General features: G+C 50.9%; 1 protein-coding gene and 1 long non-coding RNA gene across 3 annotated transcripts in view; one reads left to right on the forward strand and one right to left on the reverse strand.

Moving 5' to 3' along the window:
- The window catches only part of LOC129621194 (uncharacterized), a 58,691-nt gene that overhangs the window by 21,083 nt on the left and 17,487 nt on the right, over window positions 1-20,121 (forward strand). The window lies entirely within an intron of this gene.
- Window positions 7,902-20,121, reverse strand: part of POLR3A (RNA polymerase III subunit A) — a 46,654-nt gene continuing 34,434 nt past the window's right edge. The window contains exons 22-32 of one of the 2 annotated variants that reach the window (XM_055537321.1): window positions 19,909-19,944; window positions 16,478-16,564; window positions 16,308-16,390; window positions 14,962-15,132; window positions 13,783-13,876; window positions 13,497-13,589; window positions 12,681-12,845; window positions 12,012-12,176; window positions 11,674-11,805; window positions 10,477-10,609; window positions 7,902-8,711 (exon numbers count right to left, since the gene is read on the reverse strand). In XM_055537321.1, the coding sequence (XP_055393296.1) occupies window positions 8,563-8,711; window positions 10,477-10,609; window positions 11,674-11,805; window positions 12,012-12,176; window positions 12,681-12,845; window positions 13,497-13,589; window positions 13,783-13,876; window positions 14,962-15,132; window positions 16,308-16,390; window positions 16,478-16,564; window positions 19,909-19,944 (1,308 nt within the window). In that variant the 3' untranslated portion in view covers window positions 7,902-8,562. The remainder of the gene's footprint in view (window positions 8,712-10,476; window positions 10,610-11,673; window positions 11,806-12,011; window positions 12,177-12,680; window positions 12,846-13,496; window positions 13,590-13,782; window positions 13,877-14,961; window positions 15,133-16,307; window positions 16,391-16,477; window positions 16,565-19,908; window positions 19,945-20,121) is intronic. The other variant, XM_055537322.1, reaches the window with a different exon arrangement.

The raw sequence follows: 20,121 nt of genomic DNA on the forward strand, positions 1-20,121 counted from the left end.
TAGTCTTGGTGGAGATCATTAACTTGCCTGCCTTTTTAAGCTGGTCTTTCCCACTCTGCCCCTTCACCCCCTCCGCCTGCCAGCACACAGAACCGTGGGGCTCCCTTCTTTGTCCAGCTCCCCCTTCCCAAGCCCCATCCACCTGGTAATGATTTCCTAGAGAGTCTCCCAGGGGTCTCCATGGGGACGTTTCCTGCTCCGATCTCCATGGCAACTCTCCAGGTTGCCATGGTGACACTTAAGTGATTATTTGGAGACCCTTAAATAAATCACCCACGGTGGTATATGCTAGAAGCATTTGGCTCTGGCTCTTATGTTTGGGGCCAGGGTTGGGGCCCGAGCCTGCAGGCAGAAATGGGAGGAGGGGAAGCGGCAGTGGTCGGGGCCCCTCACCCCTGGTTCTAGCCCTGTGAGGGGGCCTCTCTGGGCAAAGGTGGAATTGAGCCTTTGGGAAGCAGTGCGAGGACAAGCAGCAGTCAGGCTCCTGCAGTCCTTGATCAGATCCAGCAGCCAGCAGGAGACCCTCGATGGGGCTGGGGCTCAGGACTGGGGGTGGCTAGCTGTGAGGAAGCTGGAAAGTGATGGGGCAGGGATTCAAATCCACGCCTGCTGGGCTCCAAGGCCCTCACTCCTAGATTCCAGCTGCTGAGAGGGGGGTTCCAGGTGGAATCCGCTCCTTCACTCGAGATAATATTTTTAAAGCCTTTAGTACCTGCCAGTGCTAAGCATTGAGGTTACAGCAGTGAGTAAAACAAATACCTGTCCCTCTGGAACTTAAATTCTGCTGGGGGAGATAAAAGAATGAACTCTGTAGGCTAAAGGGTGGTTTAAGTGCAGTATTAGGGAAGGGGGCTCAGGAGTGCCAGGATAAGCAGTGGCATACGCTGCCACAAGGGCCAGGACCCCTGGAACTCAGCTTTTGGGACAGTGGTCTTGGGACCATTCCCCCAAGGGATGAGAGTGAGGCATGAGAACTGGTGGAGATTGGAGGCTCCATCAGCAGTGACTGGCTCCTTTCAGTGTCTGGCAGCATGGCTAACGGTTTAGTCTTCCAGCTTCCTGGATGCCTCATAAGAAGCATTATAGCAGACGGGCATGGCTGAGGGTTTAATCTGTACAGACTGGGAAACTGAGACCAAAAGCAGGAGGCAGGGTGCCTACGGCAGTGCTGCTGATGGCAGGCAGAGTGAGGGCGACAGTTTGAGTCTTGGAAAGTCCAGGACTGTTTCTGCTGGACCCATGGATTTATCGGCAAATCTGCAAATGTGTCTACACTGAGCACTCTGTTACAAAAGGCTGAAGATACTGCTTGTCTTGAGCACCTGGGAGACTGCTGGAGTCGATCCAGGAAGTCTGGTTTTGCTTACTTCTGTCAAGCTCCGGTGTATGTGACGGCCTGTGCTCTGGTGGTGGTGCAGAGGAAGGGCATGGCGGGGTGATTCTTCTAACTCCTGGCTTCCCCTGGATGCGATCCCTCCTCCAGGGAATAAAGAAGTTTGGAAGCACAGGTCCGAGTGCACACAGGGTATACAAAGTGTGTACTCTGTGCCAGCGAGCTTCCTGAGGCAGCAAGAAGGGGGCTTTCAGCGCTAGGCTCTGACTTCCTTGAGTACAGGTTATCCACCTTTAAATAGGTCTTGGGTTTGGGGCCAGGTTCAGAGGCAACAGAAAATTATTTGGGGCCAGTGTAAGCCTTGTGAGATGTTCACTGAAAGTTCCTTGGACAGTGAATGGAGGAGCTGAGTGGGCAGCTTCAGGATGGACAGGAGACTGTGGGCATCCTTGGGGGCCCGGCCTCGGCTCACTCCCAGGTCAGATCTCCAGCCGAGCATGGGGCTGGTCTCCCGCCAGCAGCTCTCCAGGGACCAGTTCCCTCCTTCCATAAGCCCTCCTGCCTGGAGGACCCTTCCCCTTGCTCTGCTCATCCTTCAGGCATCAGCTCGGGCCCGGCTCACAGAGGCTGCCCCTTCCTTCTCACTGCAGCTGTCTCCTTGATTCTTAGTGCCATTTGTAATTGTCCATTTGTTTACTGCCTCTTTAGACTATGCTTTTCTTTTTCTTTTTAAAAAATTTTTGGCTGTGTGGCTTGTGAGATCTCAGTTCCCCAACCAGGGTTTGAACCTGGCTCCTCAGCAGTGAAAGTGGAGAGTCCTAACCACTGGACCCCCCACCCCCAGGGAATTCCCCAGACTGTGGTTTTTGGACTGAATATAGTATATCCTAGCCACATCTGGCTGCTGAGAACCTGAAACTTGTTGTACTCTTAAAACATACACTGGATTTTAAAAACTTAGTATATGGAGTGTAAAATATCTCATCCATGATTTTTATATTGGTCACATATTGGTATATTGTAGATATGTTGAATTAATTAAAAGATTACTAAAATTAAGTTCACCATTTAAAAGAAATGTGGATACTAGAAAATGGGAGCATATATTGTTTGTATTATATTTCTGTGGATAGTGCTGTGACTACATTAATTTGCTAAAAAGAGGGGTCATGGAAATTCTGTTCACCACTCAGTACCTGGCACTGGGGTTGGGACATAGTAGGTGAGCAATGAACAGTGTTATTTATGGAATGAATGTTTGACAGCTACATTTTCCATAAGTCCAGAAACATTTTGAACATCTTGCTAAGGGAACGAGATCTAATTTAAATGTCAGGTTAGTAAACGACAACAAAAACTCAGGCATGAAATCTGCAAGAAAGGGAAAAGAAAGGGGAGAGTGAAGGGCTTAGGGGTCAGGGAGAAGGTGCTTTTAGTCCCTCTGAAGAGGAAGAGGTCCCATGGTTGTATCCACCCTAGAAATATTCCAGTTCCAAGAGGCTTAGGGGAATTTTCTGAACTTTATCAAGCAAAAAACCCCCCAAAACAAACAAGCAAAACCCACAACGCATCCTTATACTTTGCAGGCAGACATGGTCATAGCCCACTTCTGTACCTCCCCATGCTGTTTGCTAACAGAAGCCCCTACATGGCCACCCAGACCCAGACGGCATCCTCCAGCCTCCTTTGGAACTGTGTTTGGCTAATTCTGGCTGAGGGGATGTAAACAGAAATGCCAAGTTAACTTTTGGGAACTCTCCTTAAAGCAAAGTGCTATGCCTCTTTCTCCGTTTCTTCTGGCTGTAATGCCTGGAGCTCAAGCAGCCGCCTTGGACCATGAGGAACGAGGGCTGGGCCACATGCTAGGGTGGAAGGGGAGGTTGGGAGAAGCCTGGTTCTCCCGCAGCTTTGTGAAACTGCTGTATTAATCCTGCAATACCATCTATGGTCTTTTTAAGTAAAAACAACAAACAACCTTAGGTATTTAAGGCTGTGTTAACTTAGATTTTTTGGTAACTTATGCTGATAACAATGTCCTGCTCCCTGAATAGCTGGTGCCTACTTGCTTTATGTTTATGTAACTGGAAATGACCACTCTACTATGTTCAGGGCAGAACACTCAGCACTTTCCAGAGCAAAGTTTGGTCCAAGATGATTTGATTTCTTTACCATCAGACTTAAAAAAAAAGAGGGGGGGCAGTACCTTCAGAAGGTACATTAGAAAGGTACAACAGAACAGAGTGGGAAGTAAGGTGGCCAAGATTACCAATTTCTTATTGGTAATATTTTCTGCTGACTTTTCAATGGCAACCTCTCTCTTCAAGAGTGGGATGTGTGTGTGTGCTAAGTCACTTCAGTTGTGTCTGACTCTTTGTGACCCTATGGACTGTAGCCTGCCAGGCTCCTCTGTCCATGGTATTCTCCAGGCAAGATTACTAGAGTGGGTGGCCATGCCCGCCTCCAGGGGATCTTCACAACCCAGGGATCGAACCTGCATCTCCTGCAGTACAGGCGGATTCTTTACTGCTGAGCCATCAGGGAAGCCTAAAGAGAGGAACACCCGGTTATATAACACATCTATATAAATAAGCGTATTAATGTCTACATCTCTCTGTAAAGAGCCTCTGAGTTCTCTGGTATTACTACGCACAATTCTTAAAATGAGATCACATTTACTTTATGGCCTACATGAAAATATTCAAGCTCTGATCCACATGACTGCTAAGTGTCAGTCCCCTTCCTGAGGCTTCTTTGTCCTTCGTGCGAAATACTTCCTGGGATCTACTGACTGAGCAGAGTGAGGCAGGATTTATATCCAGGGAGGCCCAATTTCCAAAGCCACACACAGCTCCATCTGAGTGAATTAAAGAGTCAAAGGATTGGGTTTTCCTTGTGAATTCACAGAGCATGTTTTTCAGTCAAAATAGTGATAGTCATCATAACTGCAATGTACTTAATGAGCATATACTCTGTGCCAAGCTGTACTAAGACCTTATATGCATAATCATGTGGAAACTCACAATGGCCCTATGACTTAAGATACCAATAAATGGCATTTCTATCTTATAAATGAGTCGAGGCAGAGAGGCTAGGTCATTGGCTCAAGGTCACCAGATAAAAAGGGGAAACTGGGATTTGAATTCTGACAGCCTGATCACAGAACGCAGGCTCTTAACCATAAGATGACCCCGAGCAGATGGTAAACCCCATGCATGCAGGGACTTCCTCCGAGGGTCCAGCACACCACCTGGGCCAGAACAAAAGCGTAATACTGCTTATTAACACTGCATGTTGACGGTGGGGAAAGGATGAAGCATCCCTCCCCACTGACCATGGGCAGGTGTCCTCTGCCCAGGGCACATCCTCTAGAACCCAAGTCCAAGGGAAGGAGGCCAGTGAGGCATGGAGGGCCCTGTAGAGAGGGGCTGGAACCTGGGGGCTGCGCTGGCTCAGAGGGACCTTTCTCTTTGCTCGGGCGAGGCCTCATGTGCCGAGCCTGCCCACAGGAGCCAGGACCTCCATTCCGAAGCCTCAACCCTAGACTGTGTTGGACACATTTTTGTCGCCCCACCTACTTCTGCCAAAGAATTGTTTCTAGATGCGTTAGTATCTGATTTACCTGTTTGGTTTACTGTTGTACTTTCAGTACCTAGAACAGGACTTTGGACATAACAGGTCTTTACTAATTGAATGAATGAAGTCAAGCTAGATACCCGATCCTGGCCAGGCAGCACCTCCAGAGGATGGGTGTGGGGGACGCTGCCCCACAATTCACTGGATTTGAAGTAGCCACATGGGGTGGGAGGGGGCTGGACGCTTACTGCTGACCTTTAGAGGTAGGCCTGCAGCAGGAACATTCATCATTTTATGAGTTGAAGCCCACCTGTAACCCAATTATCCTGTTTCACAACCCTCTGGGCTGAACTGCCACACTTTTTTGCATAGCATGTTTCCTTCTTTTGAGTTTTGATAGAAAAATAAGAGTTCTGCCAAGAGATAACAAAAATTTAAGAAAAAATCACCACCACATTGTGTCAGATTGAATCAGACATTCATCAGTGTGAACACACGTGGACAAACCCTGGAATAGACACACAGCTCTGCATTTAACTCTGATCTGACACAGACACTGAAACACTCCAGAATGTCTCTCCCGCCCCCAAAGTGCTGAACAAAGTGGGGCGGAGCTGTAACTGAGCCAGTCACTATTTTGATCCCTGTGTACAAAGGATGGAAAAAGGGTCAAGGACTGGACAGATCACCAGTCAGAAATACGTGTCTAATGGATGAGGCAGAATTTAAACGTATTTCTTCCAAATAGGCCGGAATAACATCCTAACGTTCTGTTGAGCTCGGTCTTCAGTATACACTGCTAATTGAGTGTTTGAGTTGTGTTTGCACAAAGCCCGAGGCCAGGGCAGATGATCAGATTAGGGGGAATTTTAACTCCCACCCTGGGATGTGCAGTGGGGAGGCCAGAGTAGGGTTTACCAGTCAACGCCGCCTGTGGTGGCAGGGCTGGCGGCGAGGGTACCTCACCGTCACTGGGGGTGTGCCCCTTCCCAGAACCACGTGCTGGTCTGAATCCAACCCAGAACCTGTATCCACTGCAGCCACGTCTCACCCAGGGAGTCAGAGTGCTTGCCAGAGACCGGGCCAGGCTCCCAGAGGTGCCCCCTTTGTCACTCACAGCAGCAAACTGTGGCCATGGTCTCTCCAGCTTCTGTGTCACAAAGCAAGGTGGGCACTGTGGTCCCTTCCATCACCCAATTCCACCCTCCCTGGGCCTCACGTGTAGTCCAGCAGTCCTGGATCTGATCAGGCCCAGAAGTTACTTCTCAGATTTTAGGAAGCCAGTCTTGTGGCTCCTGGCAGGTTGGGTGAGAGAAGCACAGTCCATGGTGAGGCTGCATGGGGCAAACCTGCATAAGCATTATTAACGGACTCAACCATTTGTCTTAAACTAGGCCAGATCAGTTCAAAGATACAGGGGAGCTGAATGTGAAAAATGGCATTTTTTTCCCGTATCACTGGCACCCTAGGTTTGTAGGTTAACCTCATAGGTGTGGGGCCAAACTAATTTTACACTCAGTCGTGTCCAACTCTCTGTGACCCTACAGGCTGTAGCCCGCCAGGCTTCTCTGTCCATGGAAAACTCCAGGCAAGAATGCTGGAGTGGGCTGCCATGACCACCAGGGTATCTTCCTGACCCAGGGATCAAACCCACGTCTCTTGTGTCTCTTGCATTGACAGGCAGATTCTTTACCACTGTGCCACCTGAGAAGCCCAGACTCACTTTGGTAGAATTGAAACCTGAGCATTGACAAAAAATAACTCAGGTCAAGAATTCCTAACTTATGTCAGTATGAGGAAAAAAAGCACTCGTTCCAAACACGCACCCAAGAACCTAGGGCTTTGCAGAGTACCTTAGCAGCATTAACTCAGAAGCTGGGAAATCAACTAGGGAATGACCAAAGAATGTATTTCTATAAAATACTGCTTGAATTCTTTGAGCCTCCCCTTCTTCTTTTACCACACCCTCTTTAATCATCCAAACCATCTTCTCACTCAAAAACAGATGCTCATCTCTTTGGTCTGCACTGTTGTGTCTTCCAGTAGCTTAACAGTGAGATGCACCAGCTATCGTTTCAGAGGTTGATCTTCTTCCCACGAGCAGGGAGCCAGAAAACAGGGTCAAAGCTCCACTTTTTGTATCATCTCACTTCTGACCAAGCAGTCTAGGTTTTCCAAGGCCCCCCAGGGAGGGAAGGAAAAGCCAGAGAGAGAAGCTTGGCTCTGGGCAGGGAAGGGAAGGACAGGCTCCAAGGAACATTCTTGGAGGAGAGCTGTGGCCACCAGTTCCTTCTCTGTGGCTCCAGCCCAATCCCAAGGAGCAAATTCGGCACAAAGAACCACCATCTCTGTGAGCAAACCCCTGTGCTCGGTAGAAGAGAAGCTATGTACGTTTCTTTCTGGTGTTTCACAAAACCCCCTTGTAAGCCTTGAAAACCCCACCAGCGATGGATGGCACAGTCACTAGCAGAGGCCCAAGCAGGCAGCAAAACACAGGTCTTCCTGGGATGCCCTGCCGGGTCCTTCCTACAGCCTCACGTGTGTTATCATCACAGATGTCCTCTGAGAAACCCGCTGCAGCCACCTGGGGAACGTCAACTCCAGCGGGCGCCCACCCCCGTGCGGGCCCGACCCTTCCCGTCTGGGTGGCCGCTTCACCCCTGAGAGCCGGCGCCTGCCTGAGCCCAGAGGGCCCTCTCACGCCAGGCCCTGGGGCACTCGCGAGGCCTCCGGCTCTGCAGCTGCCTGTGTGCTCCCCAGCTGCGGGAGGTGAGCACACGTGTGGATTCCTCAGGAGGAGTGCGGATGCCCCCAGGCAGGGCAGGGGGTCTGGGCCAGCCCCACTCCTCATCTCCATGTACACCGTGAGTCCCTACCTCAGCCGGCTCTAAACTCTGGAGAGGCTTCTACAGGCCACAAAGAATAAGTTTGACTCATGTGCCCCCATGGGCATCGGAAATAGACAAAAAGAGGGTGGCAGGGGAGTCTGCAAAAGGTGTTTCAGAGCAGCTTGGCCTCATGACAGTTTCAATGCAGTTTCAAATCCTAGATAGCCCCATTTGCTTAACTAGTTTTTCCAAGGATGCTTCAAAGCTGGCTCTCTTGGTTTCCACAGCTTCTTGGTTTCAAAAGGAAAATTAAAATAACAATAAAAACTCCAAATTCCTCAGTGAACAAATAAATACTACAAACAATATTTACATCAGTAAGTCACACTGGGAGATTCCAGCACGACCAGGGAACGGAAGAACTGAGATGTGCCCTGTTTGGGGCTTAGCACTGGCTCCTGGTCAGGCTGGGACTCGCGTGAGCGAATGCAGGGGCAGGGGAGGCGGCAATGAGCAGAGGTGCTTGGCTGGGGCCTCCTTACAAGTCCAGGGAGGTGGAGTAGGCAGGAGGTGCAGAGCTGTCCCCAGATTAAGCAGGTTTCAAACAGACAGAAAAATCCCGGTTTACCCTACCAAGCACTGTGCTATGGCTGGGGTCATGGGATGAGCAGCTCCCAGGACTCAGGGAACCTTCTCCAACAGCCAGCATGGTAGGGGCAGCAGGGCCTCGGTCCTGGGGAGCACAAAGCTCAGGAGTTGGCTGCTGGCCTCCAGCCCTTTTCCAGATGACAAGGAGCCAAGGTCAGGAACAGCCCCCTCTTCCTTGGACTAGGTGACAAGGGGGATGTGGAATTCGTTTGTGTCGAAGATGAGGGGCCTCCTGGGAGGGCTGGGGTCCCTGTTGGCCTTGTGGAGCAGCTTGAAGAGTCCAGTTCCAATGTTCATGGGGATCCCCATGATGATGCATTCAGACACCCCTGAAACCAACCAGAAAGGAGGTGAGAGAGTGTCTCTACACTTGGGAAAGTCTTCAAACAGGACAGAAAGACTACTGACTTGAAGTCCCAGCCCCCACGTGTTGAGCCTGGGCTGCTCACTTTACTCCTCTTCTATGGATGCTGAAGGCATGGCCTGGTGCTCCTGGGCAGGCTGGGGGAGTTCCTGCATCTGGTTGAAGGGAAGTGCTTGCTCACAGCCCCGCTGCTGCCTCAGCAGCCTTTCTGCCCAAGCTAAAGGCATCGTGTGGCCTCACCTTTGAGCACTAAACTCAAACAGCAAGGATACACTGAATGATGCTCAGGAAACCCCAAGTTTGCCACCCAGCATGTCCTTAGCTTAGGGCCCAGGGAACAAGCAAATGGGACCGCAGCGAGCAGATGCCAATCCCCATGGAAACAGCAGCACAGATTTGTTCTGTGCCCAGGGGTCAGGGGTGGGCCAGGGGTTAACACCACCTCAACCTCAGAGTCCACAGCTTGAATCAGAAACACTAAGAAGGCAGGGCCCCTCACGGAGTGACAGGAGTCAGGCGACAGTGTAGATCCTTTCTCCAGGCTCCCTTCAGCTTTCTAAGATCTAAATGTTGGGCTCTGCGTGAGGCTTCTGGTTCTATAAGAAGCAAGTGTATATCTGCTGTGTTCTGGGCTTTGTGCTACCAGGGGCCCGAGAGGCAATCAAACTAAAACCCAACACAGAGCGAGGGCTGGCACTAAGTCACAACACGCAGAGGACCAGGAGACTTTAAAGCTGGGGCAGGGCGACCACGCCAGGCCCTAAAGGTGGAGCGGTGCTGGGTCTCAGGCCTGCAAGCAGGCTTGCTCTCACCTTTGGCTGGGCCTTGCCCTTCTCCTGCCCCCATCTCTGCCTGCTTTTCTTTCCGTTCACCCTTCGTTAGAGTAAAGAACTGCGTAATTTCTCTTTCCCTCTATTTCCAACCTGTGACCCTCATCTTAGAAGCAAAAACTAGGCACACAGCGCCTGGTCCCATCCAACCATCACCTTGGTGCTGAGTCCACACGAGGAGCTGAGAGGGGAAACGGCCGCTAGGAAGCAGAGCTCTGGCGGCAGTGCCTGGGGCCAGGCGTGGCGTCCCTGTCTGAACCCCAAACTCCCACCTCAGGCCACAGGGTCTTGCTGTGGCACGAGAAAGGCTGGAGTAAAGCGGGCACTCTGGGGCGGGGGGAGCAGAGCTCCGCTGTGACAGCCACCCCTCTCCCCTAGGCCCGCCAGACAGGCTCTGTGTGGGGAGGGCAGGCCAGCGCAGGGCGAGACTCTGATAATGAGTTAGTGCCCTTGGTCTTCTCCCTGTGAAAGGGCTGATATCCATGCCTCATCAACGTGCTGAGATGGCACACGAGGCACCTGGCGGAAGTGTGCCAGCTGCCTCGTTCAGGTAGTTGGGACAGCGGGAGCGCCTGGGGCAGGACCAGAGTGGCTGACTCTCATTCTGAGGGCTAGAAAATTCCTACCTGCCCAGGGGTGACCTCTCCTCTGTCCTGACTGAGCAGGGTTCTAAAGGATGTGGGGGACGCAGGCTGCCACAATCAGGCTTTGGAGATAAAAGATCGGTTAGCTCCAATTCTGTGAGCTGCGACTTGACTCTTAAACAAGTCAAAGCTCTGCCTGCTCAGTTTCTCTTGAGAAGCCTGGCCATGGTCTCAACTGTAAAAAACTAAACAAAACAAAAAACCAACAAAAACCCACAAAGGCCTCTGGTGAGGCTGCTGCAAGCACCAAACCTACCACACACAGAGTCCTTCTGCCCAAAGTAGGCAGCGTCAAAGAGGTGGTCGGCCGTCTTCTCAAACGAGGCCAGCATCAGCACGCTCTCCTTCATCTTGGCCAGGCCAAACCTGGTGATGCCCAGGACTTCACCCTGTGCCGAGGGAGAGAGCCAGAGTGGAGACTCCTGCCAGGTCCAGAACGCAGCCCCTGCCCCCCTCAACAGAAGAAGCAAGAAGCAGCCAGGCTGCTGTTCAAGTCACAATCCAGGTTTGAGAAGGACCCTAACGACCATCTGTCCCACCCGTGTCCCTCTGGGGTCACTGGCGCTGACAGCACAGATCCTGACACTCACAGCCAGGGGCCGCTGGAACGAAGACCTGAGAACTGGAAAGTAAAGAGTGGATACGTGTGTATGTGTAGCTGATTCACTCTGCTGTACAACAGAAACTAACACAAGGCTGTAAAGCAGCTATACGCCAATGAAAACGAACTAAACAAAAACTGAAAAGTGGGGAATTTTCTGCTAGTGCAGTGATTAGGACCCTGCACTTTCACTGCTGAGGGTCTGGGTTCAAATCCTGGTCAGGGAACTAAATTGCACCCCTCCCCTCTAAAAGAAAAAAAAATACTTTTGAAGATGTTTCTTATGACTCAAAGAAATAAAAACCCAAATAATTTAAAAACCTCAAAGTAGGGAAACAAGTAAATTTAGGTACTTTCATTCAAAGGAATACTGAACCATCATTAAAACAGTATCTTTATAAAACTACATAGCAATGTGGAAAATACTTATAATGTTCAATAAAAATGACATGCTCATATCATCACCTTCTGGCATGATGATAGAGGAAAGATTTTTGGTACAAGAGACAAAAACAAAAACCAACCAACCAACCACAGTCCCCAGTCAGATTTTCACCTAGAAATGGCTATAGAAGTATGAGAAACGGGTTCGACAGGACATAAACCTCAGTTTGTCACGGAATCCTTAGGCTTCTGGCAATGGCTAATTTTCTTTTAGGATAGAAACCATGCCCTGCCTCCTGCCACGCGGTTGCAATTTTCACACTGGAATTTTACCAGCACGCCCAGCAGGACCATTGTACTCTGGTTCTGGGGTAATGGTGGTCATCACAGCCAGGCGCTGTATATGTCCTCCAAGCCTCGTGCTCCTGAGACTGGGTTTGCGATAGCAGCCACGAGGCCCCCACGCACCTTGTAGGTCATGAGGTCGGACAGCAGCATCACGTGCCGCCGGTCGATGCTCATGCCGTGGTTGACCATCGTATACTGGATCTCGTTGATGATAGTTGTCCGGGCAGCTTCGATGCCCAGGGTTTTCTCCACCTGCGGAGGGCAGAGATGAATGGAGGCAGCCACGTCCAGGGCTCCCCAGCTTCCCCTCATATCCTCCTCTGCCCTGCAGGTTCCCAGCACCCTGTGTCCTTCCCCAGAGATGGAGTGTGGGGTAGTCTTCGGTGCAGACCCAGAGTGAACGGCAGGGTCAGAGAATGTGCTGGGCCGACTGCAGGAGCCCCGGCTGTGAGCGGTACCTCATATGTGTTGTTGGAGGTGGTCCGGGTGCCCTTCACGCCGTGGGTGGCCATGACGGCCCGCAGGTTATCCCCCTCCACCAGGAGCTTGTACTTCTCCTTCCCGCTCTGCTCATCGATGTGGATGACAGCTCGGGACACCTCCGGGATGCCCTGCACCACCACCTGGACACAGAGACACAGAGGGCTCGAGAGCCCGCAGTGCGTACGGCCCTGCCCACCTGGCAGCCTGGGACACCTCAGTGGCTGCGAGAACTGGGGGTGTCGTCACAGCCTGTGTTTGTGGTCTTGATCACCCCATCTCAGAGGTGACTGTCAGGAACGCGCCAAAGCTGGGAGTGCCTGTGTGCTGCCTGAGCTGCTGGGGGGTGGGGAGGCGGGAAAGCAGAAGCGCAGGGGGTCGTGCCCTCTTCCACCACCAGCTTTATGAGAGAAGAGAGAAAAGCTGAATAGGCAGAATGGTGAGGCAGGGCGAAGGAGGCAACCTGAACCTGCCTGACTCCTCAGGGATGTGGCAAAGAAACGAAGGAACCGGGTGCCACCCGCAGTCTCAGCAGCCCTTACGCGCCCCGATGTCTGGCTCTGTAGCTTAGAGACAAACGTGCTCCCTCCCGTCACGCACCTTCAGGCGTGAGGCCTGACCAGCTGGGGAGGCGACCTGCGACTCACCTTGGGGAGATCCTCTTTCAGGAACTGCAGCACGTAGTACATGGAGCTCTTGCTGTTCTCTCGGGGGGTGACGCACACCACTGCCTCGCCGTGCACGGCCACGTCGCCGGGCTTCACACGCAGCTTGGACATGCAGATGGAGTACCTCACTGTCTCAGCGTTCACCTGTGAGGGCGCATGCCTGGGAGGTTACTGGCGGGATTTGGAGGCTGCGGTTTCTGTTGTTTCTTGGCCTTTCAGCATCCTGCCCCTCAAAGGAACCTTTTTAATTATCCCCCCCAGCCCACAGTCTCTCTCCTCATCATGTCTTTTTTGGTACTGTGATATTTTAATACCAGAGATATATGTATATGTATACACTGTATATACACCTCTGCTTATTCACTAAAAAAGTAGATCCTACCCCTCGCCCCTCCTAAATCCATTTTGCCACCGTTACCCGTTTATAAATGCCAATAAGAAGAAGCCAGGTCAACCCACATATCCTGAGCCAGCCACTGCTGCGCGGGGGCCCACAGGTGGGTAAGACGCAGCTGGCACTATGGTCCTCCCAACTGCTGGCATGCCGTGTCACAGCAAACGGGCACTGTGGTCTGCACACCACCTCCACTCGCTTCCTGTGTCTCTAGGTGGTCATATCTGTGCCGGGGTCAGGGGTAGACAGAATGTGAAGGCACAACAGATCCAGAGGACAGACGCCAGGTGGAAGCCTCTTTGGGGCTTCCTGTGCTACGCACAGCTCTTGCCCTAGTTCATCACACCTGTCCTGGGACTGAAAGGGGTGACTTCCTTCACACATTTAATTACGGGACTCACTTCCAGCCTCAGAAGTCTGATCCGTTCTAGGGAGAGCTTGACGAGAATGAAGCAATCATCAGGAAGAAACACTTCTTCGATATACTCTGAAATCTGTGGTGTCAAAAGATCAGAACATCCGTCAGTCACTTCCCTGTCCCTCGGAGCATACGAGGCTCCCTCTCTTCTCTAAGGACACAGAGCAGTGTGGACACACGGATTGGTAAAGCCACTACAAATGGTTCTCACACGTCCTGGCAACGCTGCTGGGTTAGTTTTCTTATTATCGAGAGGGATTTCTTCTTACCTCTCCCAAGAGGGTTTTCTCAATTCTCCCTTTCACCAGACGAGCATAATCTGCATCGTTGTCCTTGTCCAGCTGTGCTGTGATGATGGGAGTGCTGTGGGGAGGAGGGCAAAGGATTACGAGGCTGCTTGAAGACCACGCTGCGTTACGCCCGGGTGAGTCTGGAACCCTAACGGCAGCTGCGGTTTACTGTCCTGAGCGTTCACTGGAGTCAGGCGCAGTCCTGAGGGCCGCACACCCGTGCTCGTGAGGCAAGCCACTCCATCAGTGCGTGAGTGGCTTTCGGAACAGTCTTCCTGGCCAAGCACACCTACCTTTTCCTTTCTGGTCCTAATACGTAGTTACTTCAGTTCTGTTCCCTGAGTAAACTGACCCTTGGTAGACTACAGGTTTGTATACTACGGCATGTGCAGTGACAAAATCATGTCACTATTAGCTCACCCCACTCCACTCCCACAGCCTCCCCTCCAGGACACCTCTGGCTGCTCCAACTACGAGCTCGTAGCTTCCACCCTTGCCATTCTGGATGGCATCCCCTGAACGCACACTCCTGGGTGATCTGACTGCCCTAGAGGCGGCAGAGCCCCTGCCACCCGGGACAGGGACAGGTGCTGTTCCAGAACCTAGTGCAGCACTCTCTCCTTTAACGCTGTACTGTCATTCTGCTACATTCCGATCACAGGTAGGACATGATTTTGTCACTGAACGCACTATAAAATATTTCTCTCTTTCCTAGTTTCAGGTCACCTACAAATTCTATCATGAAACCACCAGGGGGTGGGATTTGGGCTGGGGGAGTGTTGTCACAGAATACGGCCCCAAAATTGAGTCGCAGACACATCATCAGGACTAGTGAAGCTGGGAATAATAACATCAAACGGATGAAGTCTACAATGACACATGGTTCCAATTTTTCCAGGCATTGTTTTAGGTTTCTCTCTTTCATGTGACTTGTGGCCACAAGAACCACTGCTTCGGCTTTGACTCTCTCCAGTTTGGACATTCTGTCTTGGGTGTTTTTTAAGAGCCACGATATGATTAATACTAGCATGTGTCACTCCAGAGTCTGAGATACTGTCCGCTAGCATTTATCAGACACCCACTCGTGACAAGGGAAACGTTGTTTCTCCAGGACATGACAGACGAGTGTGAGAACAAGAGGGAAAGGGATGAGGGCACCTGATGGCCTTGGAGGCGTTGATGATCTCTTTGATGCGGGGCACGCCCAGGGTGATGTTCATGGAGGCCACGCCCGCAAAGTGGAAAGTCTTCAGGGTCATCTGCGTGCCCGGCTCGCCAATGCTCTGGGCACAGAGCGCGCCCACCGCGGAACCTGGCTCCATCTGTGCCCTGAAAAGACAAAATGGGATGAAATGTACAGCCTGGGGGCTACAGTTAATGATGATGCAATATCTTTGTACGGCGGCAGATGGTAACCAGATGTATCGTGGTGACCTTTTTGCAACATACAGAAATACTGAATTGCTGTGTTTGCACCTGAAACTTGCATAATGCTGTAGGTCAACTACCTGTCCTTTGTTTAGTTGGCAAGTTGTGTCCAACTCTTTGTGACCCCATGGACTGCAGCACACCAGGCTCCTCTCTCCATGGAATTTTCCCAAGCAAGAACACTGGAATGGGTGGCCATTTCCTTCTCTAGGGGATCTTCTTGACCCAGGGATTGAACCCGAGTCTCCTGCTTGGCAGGAGGATTCTTTATGACTAAGCCACCTGGGAAGCCCCTACTGCATTAATACAATTAAACAAAAGAGATGCAACTATCTTATATAAAGCCCATTTAAATATACCCGTTTTATATACTTTTACATATAGGTCAACTACACCTCAATTAAAAGACAAAACCAGGGATTCCCTGGCCCTCCAGTGATCAGGACTTTGTGCTTTCACTGCCAGGCACCAGGTCCAACTCCCAGGGACTAAGATCCTGCAAGCCTTGTGCCACGGCCCAAAAAAAAAAAAAAAAAGACAAAACTAAAACCCCCAAACTGCTGGGGAGGTGTCTGATTATCTTTCAACAGAAAAAATACATATGCCGTCAGGGTCAGGAAGGAATTGGCAAGGACCCAGGTTGGGCTTGTGACAGAGGAAGAACCGGACACAGATCAGGTACAGGTACAGAGGAGGGGGAGCAATGCTCGGAGGGGTCCAACAACGGCAGTGAACACCGTGTGGCTGTTTGTGGTCAGCGTGGGATGAGTGGACAAGACCTAAGGGCTCCGCTCACACGTGGTACTGCAGGTGGACAAGCAGCCAGCCCTTGCCAAATACATTGGTAGTTTCCCTATGAAAACACGATGCTCGGAAATTTGTTTGCACTTCTTCCCACATGTTGGAGCACTCAGCTTGTCTACCCACTGGAGCCCCTAGAGAGGAGGTGACAGAACCTGCTCAAGGCTGGCAGTTGGTAAGTGATGTGGGCACAGCATTCTGTTTCCTGGGGAAATAGGAAAGATGCAAGAGACCCACTGGACTGCCCGGCAGCCTGAGACAATTAGCACCCTCACCTCATGTACTTGTCCCTACACGTCTCCAGAAACTTCTCTATTTGGGTGGGGGTGATCCGGTCCAACTGGTACAGCACACGGGGCTAGAGGAACAAAGGCGGAGTTGAGGGTCAGGGCCGGCAGCGTGGGAAACCCCCTGCATCTCCTGAGCCCCGGGGGAGGGCCCCTACCTCTGTCGTGCCATTGTCGTTGATGCCGTATTTATCTCTGGTCTTCTTGATCTTCTCAGAAACCTCCTTGATAAACTTTTTTATCTCCTGAAAGATTACACAACAAACATCAGATATATATTTCTCAGTGATTTGCACGACCTGATTCATTTTTTAGTAAACTTTAGTCATGTGATGAATCCTTCCTACTTTAGGGGTGGCTAAATAAGACACTATAAGGGATATGACATGGATACAGGTTCTATTACAAAATGTTTTTCTAAGGAACACACCACGTTCCCCATACCCTGGACATGTTCATCCACTGCAATGTTTCTCAGGTCTTTTCACTCTGATGATGCTTCCTGTGAATCTGTAGTGCTAACCCAGCACGTGAGGATGACACAGGATGACCCTTTCCACCTGCCGCCTTCTCCCCTGCTCTCCTGGACACCTCGCTGCCCACATTCATGCAGCCCAGAGTAAGTACTCTGCACCACTTGTACTTCTAAGCCTTTAGACTCATACATTTTTGAGGGTTTCTTCTGAAGCTGTTCTGCTCAACTTAAATACTACAGAGCTTGGCTTTGTAGATGCTATGCACATTTCAAGCACATGCCTTCAGCCTGCCTTCATTTCAAAGGAAACACACCCAGGTCCCAGCTCTATCTCTGACCCTCACCTCTGCCTTGCTCGCCTGTCTCATGCTCCCTTTCCACACACAGTCAGAACTTTGTAAGGCCTCCAGGAAATCACCCTCAAAGTTGCAAATGAAACATCAGCTTATCTGTTGCTCCCGCTGTATTTTAAGAATAGGGCTCTAAGCCCTGGGATGATGACAAAATGGAGCAAGAAAGAAGGTGAAGAGACTTTACACTGTATGGAAGAGCCACAGGGCACGGCTAGAAATGACAGGCCTAAGTTTTCTGGTAACTACTCTAAGGGGAAGACCCATATGCTTTATACTTTGGTATGTGTCTGTGAAAGAGCCTTGCGGTTGCTCCTAGAACCAGCATCAGCCAGGCTCTCCTTTTGAGGAGTTTTCACAGAGGGTGTGGTGTTTAATGGGCCACACACATCCATGTCCTGCGGCCAGCACACACCACGCACCGTGGGGCTGACTCCTAGAGCGCTTCAGGTGAGCTGAGGACACATGGAATCTAGCAGCTGCATCCTTCAGAGAAAGCACATCCGCTGCTCTGGTTTGATCCAGGGGTGTTTCTGACAGTAAGGGAAAGGGTGGATAGACTATGCTTCCTCTCAGCGACCCTCAGGGAAATATGATTTCCCTCAATGATTTTGGACAAATTGGGGGCTAGGGGGCACTCTGGCCAAGTGCAGGCATCCAGCTGCTTTGTGCGGCTGGCTGAGGGCAGATCCACACATCTGGACAAATCCCCAGGCAGGCCCGAGGGTGGACAACTGTTTTGATGGCTGCAAAGCCTCACTAGGTCTTGTTTCTCAGTTGAGGATAACTGTAGCAGAAGACCAGCACGCCTGCCCAGTGTCTACTCAATCTATATCACAGCTGAAAATATCTCAAGTTTCGTCTGAAAGAAATGTTTCAAAGGGCAGACTGGACCAGAAGCCCACTTTTGCAAAAATAAAATTCTATAAGGCACTTACAGAAAGCTTGAGACTTAACTAGCCGAGTATTGTTCTAACATTGCAAAAATAAATCTCTCTAGCCTCCCATAGACTACTGAGCAATTTCTAGTTACTATCTTTACTGAAAGCAAAAAACTAAAACTTCTGGGGTCCACAGGGTCTGTGACCACAAACTCTTCTTAGTCACTTGCTGTCTAGCGTGGTACGCTCTCCCTGTGGGGCGGCAGGACTCTGGCTCCATCACTCTAGAGCAGAGGCCATTTGGGCTGACTAAGGTCAGGGCTTGGCTAAGGGAACAGGCCCCTCTACAAAGTCAAATGTTTCTGCCCAGTCTACACTCAGGGGAGGGGTTTTCTGCAAAGTTGTCTCAGCCCACTGGACACTTCAGAATGGCTCCCAAGAGCTCAGGTGATTGAGGGGCTATAAGGGTGGACTCCATCACACCTGGGCTGTCCCCTGTTCATGAACACAGGCTTCCCATGACTCTACTTGTTGGTCAACTCCCCTCACTGACAAAGAGTGGAAGGTTACTATGCCACTCAGCCATCATTCTGTGCAGAAAGACTTTTGTTTAAGAAAGAACTTAAACTAATTTAAAAGAACTTGAAAATTCTCAAGAGACTCTTTTTAAAGAGAGACTCTACAGGCTTACTTGTTGATTACAGGTTTGAGGCCACATTTTTCAGATACAGTTAGTTGTTACAAATCAGAGGTAGAACTCAGAGCTGGAGACGGTGGTGGGACAATCTCCCTTGGGGAGGCTCTGCCTTCCAGTGGAATCCTCATCAGCGATAAAACCCGCGGCCACCTAGTGTCTCCTCTGTATCATTCAGTATTAAGAGCTTCCTTCAATGGGTGACTTCCTCCCTGAGCCTACTTATCTAGCTGTGGTCGTGTCCTTTAGGGCGAGCCTCTGAAAGCCCTTCTGACCCAGATGTTGCCATTTGCCTGCTAGGTGTTCAAGGCTGCCCCATTTGTTGGCACAGGGAAACTGGGGCCAGAACCCAAGGCCAAGCTGATCCAGGGGGTTTTCATCTGTCGAGGAAGTCCGTACATACGAGCAGTCAAGAGCACACACCTCACACCATCCCCCAGTTCGGGTGCTGCAAAGGACAGCTTTCAAGCTGCCACCCACGTGGACATGCTTCTGGCAGCGGCTTTGCTAAAAGGAATGAGTTCCCTCACCCAAGAGTTATGGCAGATATTCTGAAAGTTAGGTTAAAAGGAAAAAAGCTCCCTTTTTGGAAGGGGAAACTGAGACAAGCTACTAAGAGCTCAGCAGGATCAACCCATGCATACCAAGGGAACTCAGAACACGGCAACTGGCAGGCTGTTAATCACACGGCTGCCCAGCAGCTAACGCTCACACTCAGCCCGCAGCGTGTGTGTGGGCCTGGCTGTCGGCTTCTGGCAGGGCTAGGGCTCCGCGCCACCCGGGAGTTCTCTCTGCCTCCCCAGCTCTGACACCACAGCCAGACAACATTTTCTCGGCTCAGGTGAATCTGTTCTGGTTGGCGAATTTTGGAATCCCTCGGCAAACCTGAGCTCAGACTGAGTGACTGGAGGGTGAGCACGCGTTCCGCCACCTCCGCGGCCCTGGATCTGTGGGGCGTGTGACAGATGGGGATGGGACGGATGAACAAGTGCTCACTGAACCCACAAGTGCTGCTGGTCAGGGGACCACTGTCAAACCGTAAGACAAGAAAGGGCCTGGGCCAAGTGATGAAGGGGAAGCCCTGCCGGCCGGACTGGGACAGCGCCCTGCAGAGCCTGGGGCTGGCAGACCGCTGGGTGCAGCACAGCTACGCCCCCTGCTCGGCAGCCACAGCACGGAAGCACGTTACCTCATTGTATTTCTCATAGCCTGTCTCAGTTAAGGTCTTCGAGGAGAAACAGAAACACAAATAAGTGAATACAGTCATGGAGAAAAACCAAATCACACCTCTCATTTGTTACTTAAAAAAAAAAAAAATTGTGAAGCAACAAAAACAAAACAAAGGCACTCAGCTTAGCCAGGATCTTAATTTTAAATGTATTAAAATCCAGAAGAGTCTCTT

Source organism: Bubalus kerabau, chromosome 1 (assembly GCF_029407905.1).
Source record: "Bubalus kerabau isolate K-KA32 ecotype Philippines breed swamp buffalo chromosome 1, PCC_UOA_SB_1v2, whole genome shotgun sequence".
In the NCBI taxonomy this organism is placed as follows: Eukaryota; Metazoa; Chordata; class Mammalia; order Artiodactyla; family Bovidae; genus Bubalus; species Bubalus kerabau.